A 12,228-nucleotide genomic window follows, 5' to 3' on the forward strand; every position below is an offset into this window, starting at 1 on the left:
ATTCCCAAGCACGCATGTGAGTTTCGCAACCACTTCCCATTGGTCGACAAGGGAGGACGTGGATGGATAAACCCCTCCCCTCCATCACTCGTCCACAGAGTATTTGAGGAAAGAGATAGCTTGCAACGCGTCTCTTATCCCATCTTATCTATGTAACCACCTGAATACCAAATGAATAATTTGATAGCTAGTGCCCGCAGGGTCAGAATGACCAAGGATCTATTCCCACCAATGTCGTGTAATTGCAACACCTCTCTCATGCATAAGTGTGAGGCTTTGGAAGGTGGGCTTATGGCAGGACAGTGGGTTATGCTCCTCCCCCTTAGTTGATCACTGCGTACTTTGATTGAACACCTTTCACAATACTGTTAGGCCGGGATGTGAGAAGCTCTTGGGTTGGGTATCAACCTTGTTTTTGGCAAGAATGAATGATAGCTAGTAAAAAGAATTAATGATTAATATATATATATATATATATATATATATATATATATATATGGATGTATTCATTTCCTTTTTGTATCTTTTGTTCTTTGTTCTTTTTAATCTCAGCCCCACGATTTTGTCATCCGACGGTTAGATTGGTGCCACGGGTAATTTAATAATGCAGATTTTCAGTTGAATAATGCACACCGACTAATAATGCACCATTATTGTGTAATAATGCAGATTTTCAGTTGAATAATGCACACCGACTAATAATGCACCATTATTGTGTAATAATGCAGATTTTCAGTTGAATAATGCACACCGACTAATAATGTACCATTATAGTGTAATAATGCAGATAATCTAGACCGTTGATGAACGAGATCTAACGGCCCATATTAAGAAGAATAAATGATCTAAGGGATGAATAGGAGAATAACACTCCCATATATATATATATATATATATATGAAAATGATCAATACAAAACTTAATCTCAATACAAAATCCAGACCATGAGATTTGACAATCCAATGGTCAATAATTAAACAAAAACACGGAGGGTCATTGTAAAACAGTTTTAGGTCATATTATAAACTTTGGATTTGAGGTCATGTTAAGATCATTTCATGTCATCCTTACTATAATGACGTAAAAATAAGCTTACAATGACCTAAAAATACTTTTGTATGCTTAGTTCTGCATTTTTGTATTAAGAATGCTTTTGCATGGATCAAAACCATATATATATATATATATATATATATATATAGGGAGATGATCAAAATAAGTATGTGTTTAAATCCAGAAATGCAGACCAAATCTTGGCCCTAGGATTAGATGATCTAATGGTCAATAATTAACCAAAAATACGGAAGGTCATAATTAAGCAATTTTAGGTCATATTATAATATTTGGGTTTAATGTCATGCTAAGATCGTTTTAGGTCATGCTTTGTTAGCATGACCTAAAAATTACCTAATTATGACCTAAAAGTGACCTAATTATGATATTGTTCTGCGTTTCTGTATTTAAATCTAGTTTTGCATAGATCAAAACCCTATATATATATATATATATAATTAGTTCGACCAATTTGAGTCATTTGCCTCAAACATTAGTATAGGCTCAGCTGCACAGAATCTGGTGAGCAACACCGCTAAGAAAAGAGTTGTGGACTTCCATATGATGAATGCAACTTGAATAATATACCCATTGGGCTGGGCTTAGGGGTTATTATTTTGATATCTATATAGTGGATTACACAATAGCACGACACTAAGTCACTAATCAACCTGTGAAGTACACAACATAAAACAAGGCACAAATTGCAAAATAAAAAATTATTATTTCTTGTTTGCCTATATTATAAAAAATAATCCAGTGAGCCCAGCCCTAATTCGCACACATCCCTCTCTTCCGCCGCCAGCTATCTTTCTCAACCTAAGGAATTCACAGGATTTGTGGAATCCCATTTCCAAATCATTCCTTCTCAACTATAACGGCATCAGAGGAAGTAGAAGTAGATCAAATTATTTTCTCAAGGATACATTTTAGTGGATTGGCGGTTCGATTATCCTATCAATTTGTAATCCTTGTTCACTTATCGGGATGGGCGGCATTGGAAATATTACGTTTATCATGTGAGACGACAATCATCGGAAAGACAACTCTTGCCATAAGGTACTAATGTTCACGATCTTTAAGACTTGATGAAGTATGAATATATTATTGCTCAATGTGTTGTATACATGAATGAAATTGGATTGTTGCTAAAGTGCATTTCATGAAACTTATGTTTTATGAAATTTTAACAGTGGAGCTTTCCAAAGCTTATCTTCCTAAGCATGAAGATTGCTAGCTCGGATTTTAGTTTTAATGTTGCAATCACCATTGAAATATAAAATGTTTCCACTATAATTTTTGTTGATCATTCATCTTTAAATAGTTGAAGTCAGATTCTATAAACTCTTAACTTAGCTGTAATGTTTCTCGTAGCTTAATTAGCAATATTACATCTTAATTTCGTGCGCCCCTTTACTGAACTTGCCCATTCTACTTTTCCTGACCATACAAAATTAATACATGCCATAACTGAAATTATTGTGGGATTCAAAATATACATAGTACACTTTATTTATATTTTGATGTATAAATGAAGTAGACATTTTTTTTATGTGGATTTTTTTATTCTACCCTTGTAACGCCCCACTTTTTGAACTTTAATTTTCGAACCCTAAAGTACTTGCATTTGATGCTTTTAATGTTGCGAAGTTCGTGGATTAATTGTCGAGTGAAATTGTTGTTGGATACTTTTCGTGACCTAATTTTGAGTTGGAATTTTGACTGGGTCAATTTTGTTGAATATATGACGTGGCTGCTTTGAATAATTGATGTGGGGTGAAATTAAATGTTTTTGAATAATTCATAATTTGTTATGAGAGCTAGAAATTTTTGAAGTAAATCCCAATGCGAATTTAAATAATTCCTTTCCGTGAGTAATATTTATTGGACTTAATTTCGTGTTGGATCCGATAAATTGAATAAATAATACAAAAATCCAGTCTGGTGAAAAATAAATCGTGGGCTGTACAATTTAAATAAAATACAAAGGACCGTGAATCAAACTAATTTAATTAAATCTTTTACTCCTTGACTTGGTCACCAAGACTTTCCTTAGTTCAAATTTTAAATAAATATTCTGTAGAGATTTTCCTCTCCTCATTCGTGATCTGCAAATAAAATTCCAAAGAAATAAAATTAGTCATTCCTAATTAATTTTTGTGAAATTAATTACCCATTATCCGCGCCTTTCCCCACGTTCAAAAAACCGTATCTCCACTCCCAAAAACCTCTCCAACGAACAAATCAAATCTCTACGATATATGTATATCCCTCCCCACAACTTCATCTGTTAGAATTCGCCGTTCCACAATTCCTATGCAGATTTCTTCTCTTTCACAAAGGTAAATTCTCCTCAATCCCTTGAATAATGAAAAATCTCCATACTTTTGATTCCATAACACAAATTCTCAAAATCACAGTGTGAAGGAGAAATTAAGTGAGTCGTGATCTTTTTCAATACATCATATTCTGCAAGTTTTTGCTTCTTCCGGAAGGTATACCCATAAATCTCTGAACCCTCTGCATTCCATTTCATACTTCATGATTCATACACTCACTGTAGTTCACGGAATTGAATTTCATAAACTGTTAAAGGAAGCATTCTTGATAAAGCTTGGACTTTTAATGCTTTAGTTGCCTTGTTTTCTTCAAATCCCCAATTCATAAAATCCCTATCTGCCCATTAATAAGTGAAATCAAACAAATAGAATTTTTAATAAAAGGTTTAGAATGGGGTAAAGGAGATCGGATTTACCGGTCGTAAGAAGCTGCTCGGCGACGGAGAGGCTGTGACAGCAGCAGCGGCGAAGGCTGCCTGCGGTGCCGATTTTGGAACGAGAGGGAAATGATAGGCGTGGATAGTTGGCAGAGGGTATATACGTGTGTTAAGCGGGAGTATATACGTTGCTGACTCTTTTTCTTTTTTCTAATTTTAATTGTTTGAGCACTACTAATTATATTATTTTATGGGGCCAATTAGTTTTAGTGTATAATAGTTTTAAAGTGGGGAATTGATATTAATATGTATACATAATACATGAGTTGTTATAGGGGTATGTACATGGAGGTGATTGGGAGCATATTTTTTAAATTCTTTTATTTATGTTGTCTTTTTTTGTGTGATAGGGAGTAGACTTGTACTGTTTGGGAGTATATTAAGTTACACAGTTTCTTTTTCATTCTTTAATTTTGTTTAATTGGGTTGGTATAGTTTATTAACTAATTGGATTTATTGTATTGGAATTTTACATATCGCCTAATTTCTGTGATGACCGAGAGTTTTCTATGTTGGGAACTTTGGTGTTTAATTGATAAATATGTTTTATTATATGTGAACGAAGGATAAATTGAGCATACACTTAGGATGTATGCATTGATAAATTTATATATTTTGCAAAGTCTAATTTTGCATATCATGTTATTTCGATGGGAATGAAACTATGTTTATCATGTCGTGATTTAATTTTAACGTGCCTATCTGATGTGGTTTTGCCATTATTATTTAAATCGAATTCGGGTCCTCGTACGGCCGCAAACCCTACTTGGATTAGTGTACACCTATGGTAGACCGTGTGCTAGCGTATGGGTTGGCCGGTCTAGTGACTTGGTTTGTGGCCACATTCCATGTCATGTATGTGCAGATATGGTTAACGTCTATGGGAAAATGACTAATCAGTTGACTTTTTACAATGAGAATGATTTTGAGTGCCTCGTTTCTTTCTAAAGCTAAACCCCGATGGTTACTTATGGATGACATGATAAATATTATTTTTGATAACATATTTTCGGCATAAGTCCACTGAGTATTTTTATAGTACACAACCCTGCATATGTTTTCCTTATGTGCCGGTTGAGCGTCGACGAGCAATTGGTGGTGTTGAGCAATTAAAATTGAAGTATTATTTGGTTATTTTTGAACTACGAGTGTCGTTGTATCTCTACACATGACATCACTTTTTCTCTTGAACGCTTCCGCTGAGAAATTGTTTTTACTCATCATTTATTTAGCTTTGAACCTAATTATTTGGATATTTGAAAACTTGATATCTTTTGGATAATGTCAAACCCTTGCCTTTAAAAAAAAATATTAATTATTGGTCAAACTCTTTATTGAAACCATAGTTTTCTACGTCTGTTTATTAAGTTCTTTTAATCACGATCGCCCGTATTTATTAACCCTAAAGGGTGGTCGTGACAATTTGGTATTAGAGCCTCAGTTCTTTCCGCTCTGAACCCAAGAGTCTTTTTGAGTCAAAATCTATTCTTGTAATAATTGACTAAAGTGTTAAACATCAAACGCTCAACACCACAACTCGTCACGCCCAACCGCGAAGAAAGAGGTAAAAGTATTTTGGTGACTTTTGATTGGATTATTGAATATTGGAAGTTGCAATGAGAAATTTTGCTTTTGGAGACTGAAGTCAATATTACCGTTTTGAAATATATATAGAGCCGTGATCATATGATAACCCCTAAATATCGTAATAACCCTATAACCAAATTTGGACCACACATATTTCTAATCATGCGGTTGAGATTCAAACTTAGATTTACTTCATAAAAAAAAGCGCGGGGGTAAAACTGTCATTTTCCTCATTTAATTTCTGAATTTTGCCAAATATCACGTAAAATGATAAAATGATAAAATGATAGGTTTATTGCATAGAATGATAGTTTTTAGATTCAAACTTAGATTTACTTCATAAAAAAAAAGCGCGGGAGTAAAAACAGTCATTTCCCTCATTTAATTTCTGAATTTCGCCAAATATCACGTAAAATTATAAAATGATAAAATGATATGTTTATTGCATAGAATGATAGTTTTGCCGGATAGAATGATACTCTGAGTTGATAAAATGATACTTTTGACTGATTGATAAAATGATAGGTTTATTGCATAGAATGATAGTTTTGCCGGATAGAATGATATTCTGAGTTGATAAAATGATACTTTTGACTGACTAATAAAATGATAAAATGATAGGTTTATTGCATAGAATGATAGTTTTGCCGGATAGAATGATACTCTGAGTTGATAAAATGATACTTTTGACTGACTGATAAAATAATAAAATGATATATGTTAGGTTTATTGCATAGAATGATAGTTTTTCCGGATAGAATGAAACTCTGAGTTGATAAAATGATACTTTTAGCTTATAAATGTTAGGTTTACTGCATAAAATGATAGTTTTGCCGGATAGAATGATACTTTCAGCCGATAGAATGATAGTTTTGCCGGGTAAAATGATACTTTCAGCCGATAGAATGATAGGTATTTTTGGTGTATAAAATGACATTTTTGTTTAATAAAATAACACTTTTACTTGATAAAATGATAATCTAAGTGGATAAAATGACAGTAACCTTATAAAAATGATACTCTAAGTTAATAAAATGATACGTTTATGATAAAATGATAGGTTTATTGCATAGAATGATAGTTTTGCCGGATAGAATGATACTCTGATTTGACTGACTAATAAAATGATAAAATGATAAAATGATATATGTTAGGTTTATTGCATAGAATGATAGTTTTTTCGGATAGAATGATACTCTGAGTTGATAAAATGATATTTTTAGCTTATAAATGTTAGGTTTACTGCATAAAATGATAGTTTTGTCGGATAGAATGATACTTTCAGCCGATAGAATGATAGTTTTGCCGGGTAGAATGATACTTTCAGCCGATAGAATGATAGGTATTTTTGGTGTATAAAATGACATTTTTGTTTAATAAAATGATACTTTTACCTGATAAAATGATAATCTAAAAGGATAAAATGACGGTAACCTTATAAAAATGATACTCTGATTTGATAAAATGATACGTTTACTGCTTTGTGATCAGTGTTGTTAGGGTCGAGGGTCGCACCGGGTCGATAAGGTGAAAATTCGGGTCGCGGGTCGACGAGTCGACTGGGTCGAGAGACCCACTAATCTAGGCTAATTTTTTTGCCTTTTAATATTAAATCAAATAAATATATTACTCTAATGTTTATAATATATCAAATAATATAAATGTAGACGTAATTCATGTGAATAGAGATAAAGTGAAAAATAGAAATTATCAAAATATCAAAACAATTCATAAGTCATAAGTATAACACAAAATAAATAATTGAAACCATTGTCTGAAAATGTCAAAGAAAATATTTATGAAATGTGCGTCATTTTGTATGTAGTATTAACTTATAATAAAATAGGAGTGGAATGTGAAATCTATTTTAAAAATTAGTAAAAAATAAATGAATATGTATTAGTAGACAAACCTATATAAGATTAATAAATAATTTGATTAATACAATAGATTATTATATAAATAAAATAATAAAACTTTAAATAGTACAATTTGAATCTCGAAACGTTAATATAGTAGAAGAACAAATATTAATTTATTCCTAAAATAATATACTCATTTTCCACCATTAAATTATATTCCATGTTTGGATTGACAATATATCCATGTAAATATATTGGATTCAATTTAACTAATCAAAAATTTGGTAAAATAATATTTTTATTGCTGCCTAAAAAGTGTGATAAACTATGTCAATTTTTTATATTTTCCTAATCCCACTAAACAAATGAATAGTGACAAACGATGTCTATTCCCAAGGCTCATAATTATACTCCTCTCTCCTCTCTCTTCTCCATCATCTTCCTTCATCACTTCCTTCAATCTCTGTAAAATTTATACGCAAAAACACTGTAGCCGAAACGCTCGACCACCCGAAACGCTCGACCCCGCCGACCCAACCGACCCAGCGCGACCCATGCATCTCGATCAACCCACCCATGTTGGGGCGGTGATGGTCTCGACCCAGGCGACCCGGGCGACCCGAACGCCAAATTAACAACACTGTTTGTGATAAAATGATATGTTTATTTCATAGAATGATAGTTTTGCCGGATAGAATGATACTCTGAGTTGATAAAATGATACTTTTGACTGACTGATAAAATGATATATGTTAGGTTTATTGCATAGAATGATAGTTTGCCGGATAGAATGATACTTTGAGTTGATAAAATGATAATTTTGACTGACTGATAAAATGATAAAATGAGCGAAATTCAGAAATTAAATGATCGAAATTTGGATACGTAAATTTTATCATGAGCGAAATGACATATTTACCCCCGCGCTTTTTTTATGAAGTAAATCTAAGTTTGAATCTAGACCTCGTGATTTTAAAAATGTGTGGTCTAGATTTAGTTATATGGTTATCACACAAATCGGGTTATCATTATAATGCACCCCTATATATATATATATATATATGGTCATGATAAAATACAAACCCCCTAAGATACAAACTATGCAAACTCTAATCCTACACATTTATACGATATAATCTACGGTTATTATAGATTGTTAATCTAATGTCAACATACCTATATAATTGTTCACTAAGGGTAATTTAGAGATCTAACTAAGCTGGCCACATAATTAGGCGTGTAGTTGTGATTATAATCCCGTTGGTTACGCCAATTCAACATTCACCCCTAATTGACTTTTCATCTCTCCCCCTTTCCTCCACTCGAAGGGATCGACGATCTACCATTCTCAATTGCCGAACTACAAGTATCCTAGCCCACGGGAATTCTTCGTCTGTGTTGACACGGCAACAGCTCCGGTGACATGTGTTCTACGAGGCGAGCGGGTCAAGCGGCAGGAGAGTCTTCCGGAGGTAAGGTTTCTGGCTGAAAATTAGGGTTTTCAGCCGGTGACATTATGAACCTTTGGGTTTTTTGCTTAGATTGTGTCAGGCACTAGATTTCGCTTTATTTTTTTCTGAATTGCGAGGTTCAACATGATGCATGTAGTGAACCTCTCAGAAAGTGGTGTCATTGTTGTCGGAATTTTTGGTAGACATTGTGTTATTGACATTTTGTATAGTATAAGAGCATTTGTTTTTGCTGTTTAAATCTTTTGTTTTGTGGATGATGGTAGAGGTTAGGTTTCCGGCTGTTGACATTGTCGACTGTTTTGTCGATTTGGGTATTTGCTGTTGACATTGTTCTCCGCCATTGTGTTTATCCTGCTAGTTTGTAATTGTTTGGCGGATCCTTTTTAGGTTTATCAAGGCTTGTTCTGGTGGACAGGTTTTAATGTTTGAGTGACATATTGTATGTGTTTGGTGGAATGGTCAGATGACCTTGCTTTTATAGTGGTTTTTATTTAATGCCCATGGTCATAATACGCATGTCTGGGTGTTGATGTGCGTTCTTGCTATGTTTTTATAGGTTTTCATTTTTCTTTATGTTCATTTACGACTGATAGTTGTTATTTGATCAGCGAAACGTCTACGAAAAGGGAAATCTGTAGACGATGGGGAGTCGAATGGGAAGAGGACAAGGCTGGCAGCAAAGCCTTCAACAGCTGTTGTCGGCGTCCCTGTACCAGTAAAGAGACCTCAACTGAGGATCAAGAGGACCACTCGTTTTTTCCAGCGCATCCTGAAGTCGTTGAACGAAAGGCAGAAGACTGCTGTTAGGCAGCTCGGCTTCGGTGGACTACTCGACTATGATGTGGCATCTGTTCCGGGAACATTAGCGTATTGGCTATTAGAGCATTTTGACCACCGACGGTGCAGTCTTATGCTTCCTAACGGTGTTGAGGTAGTTGTTGGCACGAAGGACGCTGAGCTAATTTTTGGTTTCCCAAATGGTGGGATTACAATTGATCGATGCGACAGAAACACATGCATGAAATACCTGGAAACCGTTCCACTTGATGAGGAGGCTGATGTGAATGCTATGCAGACCAAGGTCCTAGAAACGAAGCTGCTACAAGAAACTGGGGGGCGCTCTTTTTAAGAAAATATTCCTGTTACTGCTGGAAACGGCTCTCATTGAGACCTCCCCTTGTGGCTATGTGAGACCCCGGATTGTTGACATTCTCGGAGATTTACAGAAGGTAAAGAAGCACAATTGGTGTAAGTATTTGCTAGACAATCTGTTGCGGACGCACGGGCTATGGAAGAATAACAAATCGAAGGTTTTCAGCGGGCCAGTAGTTTTCCTAGTGGTATGACGTTCGTCTATTCAATCCATGACGTTGAATTGTTGAAATTATGTTGACATGGTTTTGTGTGTGAATAATTATTTGTTGTTGACATTTGGGGTTGAGCACAACGTTTTGGTTTTTTTTTTTTTTTTTTTTTTTTTTTTTTTTTTTTTTTTCTGATTTTAGGGGTTAGTGATAACAATTTTGATGAAATGATTTTGTTATTTTCTGTAGTCCTTCTACGTCGATCGAGTAGTGCATTGCAGGAGATGTGTGGCACGTGCCATTCCTAGAATAAAGGGGTGGACGACCGAACTATTGAAAGAGAGAGAGGAAGTTGAAATGAAAGAAGCTGATTTTGGGCTTGGACGAGTGACTTCACAGCTGGATGAGAATGAAATGGGTGGTGCAGAAATGACAACAGAAGTGCAAAGGCCAGCTGATGAAGATGTTGCTGATGCGCAAGATACTGAAGACTTTGTTGAACCGCCACCAACTGACCATGGTGAACCGTGGTCCACTAAAGATGTTGTCGAAGAGATATATACGTCGGATGAAGTGGTGTATATGAGGGGTGTTTGGGGGGCAACCAAGCACATAGGCGATGGTCTGAAGATGCTTGCCAAGGAATTAAATAAAGCTCCGCCAGAAATCGGGAAGAAGGACAGCTTTAGAATAACTTCGTCCAAAGTTTCAAACACCTGGCCAATGTAAGGCTTCATGTCGGGTCTTCAATCTGGGATAAGTGCATCTATAAACAAAAGAAATAAGTGTCCAAATGTCATCACAGAATGTCAGTGACCGAATTGGCAGATTGTCATCGCAAACTATATCAGATAAACACATTGCTGGTAGTTTATGTATAGAGCATCATAATAAGCATAAACAAGTAGACAAAATTAAACTAATTTTTCACCAAAAAAAACGTAACAGATTCATCACAGATTCAAATAGGGAGCGAGTATTGAACAAATTCTACATTTCAAAACAGATTCATCAACCATTTCGAAATATAACCTAACGCTCATGTCTTCTACTCTACCTGTTTTGTCTTCTCCGGTCAAGCACAAGAAGTTCTACACTAGATATTCAACAATTTTTTCAACAAAACACCGACAACAAACTCATCAAATGGAAATCAACCATTTCGAAATATGCCCTACTACTATATCTCATCCATCAACGAACGTAAAAATGTCGAGCATAATCGCATTGGTATCAACATTATAATACACCTATTCGAAATATAACCTACTACTCAACCTCGTCGATCAACGAACATAAAAACATCGAGCCTCCTACTACTCAACCTAATTCATCAAACAACACAAAAACATCAAACATAATCGTAATTGGTTTCAACGCCATGATACGCCTCTAGTTCAAATTATCATGAAAATTACCTTGAGCTTCGTCAAACATCTCCATTTCAAAAAACACGTGGACTTTGAGCTAACGCCGGACAAATATACTTCGTATAATATCGCGGAAGAAGCTTTGTTAGATCAATTACAGTTGGATAAATTTTATGGCTGAATGAGAAAAAAGCTTCGTATGCATTAAATCTTGGTCAAAATTGGAGATAATGGTAGTTTTGGATGAATGGAGATTAATTAGGGAAACATTGTTGACCATTCACGTCGGTTAGGATCTACATAATTATGATGACAAAGTTATGGAATATTTGGAGAGAAATGTGGGTTTTTTTGTAACCGCCGAATGATTCACATTCCATAAACACCCCCAGTGACTTGATTTGTGTTAATCGGTGACATTGACATAAGTATTTTATCATGAACCGTTGATCAATTCTTATAAATGTGTAGGATTAGAGTTTGCATAGTTTGTATATTAGGGAGTTTGTATTTGATCACACCTCTATATATATATATAGGGTTGCATTATAATGATAACCCAATTTGTGTGATAACCCTATAACTAAATCTCCATCACTCATTTTTAAAATATGTGGTCTAGATTTAATCTAATAAAACTATCATTTTATCAAATAAAACTATCATATCTCGGTTATATAAGGGCAAAATTGTCATTTCGTTATAAAATTGGCGCGTCGAAAGAAAACATGAACTAGACGCTGAATTCAATTTCTCTCACACTTAAACCCTCCGAATCGCATTCAAACCCTTGTGTCTTCAGTT

At 34.6% G+C, this 12,228-nt stretch overlaps 1 protein-coding gene across 2 annotated transcripts; it reads left to right on the top strand.

The window, feature by feature from the left end:
* The first annotated feature begins 1,828 nt into the window (after positions 1-1,828).
* On the top strand, positions 1,829-10,923 carry LOC121763766. Of its 2 annotated transcripts, XR_006042491.1 has the most exons (4): positions 1,829-2,112; positions 8,607-8,750; positions 9,359-10,090; positions 10,304-10,923. XR_006042491.1 is itself a non-coding variant. In XM_042159844.1 (3 exons), the coding sequence occupies exons 2-3, from the start codon at positions 8,702-8,704 to the stop codon at positions 9,877-9,879; spliced, it is 570 nt and encodes a 189-aa protein (XP_042015778.1). In that variant the 5' UTR covers positions 1,829-2,112; positions 8,607-8,701; the 3' UTR covers positions 9,880-10,180. The 2 variants fall into 2 exon arrangements, 1 of the variants encoding a protein (XP_042015778.1); XM_042159844.1 differs by lacking the exon at positions 10,304-10,923 and having other exon boundaries at positions 9,359-10,180.
* Positions 10,924-12,228: the final 1,305 nt, after the last annotated feature.

The sequence above is a fragment of the Salvia splendens genome, chromosome 14 (assembly GCF_004379255.2).
Source record: "Salvia splendens isolate huo1 chromosome 14, SspV2, whole genome shotgun sequence".
Lineage (NCBI taxonomy): Eukaryota > Viridiplantae > Streptophyta > Magnoliopsida > Lamiales > Lamiaceae > Salvia > Salvia splendens.

Excerpts from the sequence above, each read along its gene's own strand:
- LOC121763766 (XM_042159844.1), top strand. The coding sequence starts at position 8,702 with ATGTGTTCTACGAGGCGAGCGGGTCAAGCGGCAGGAGAGTCTTCCGGA. Across the intron at positions 8,751-9,358 it reads GGCAGGAGAGTCTTCCGGAG|CGAAACGTCTACGAAAAGGG; the intron begins GTAAGGTTTCTG and ends TTATTTGATCAG.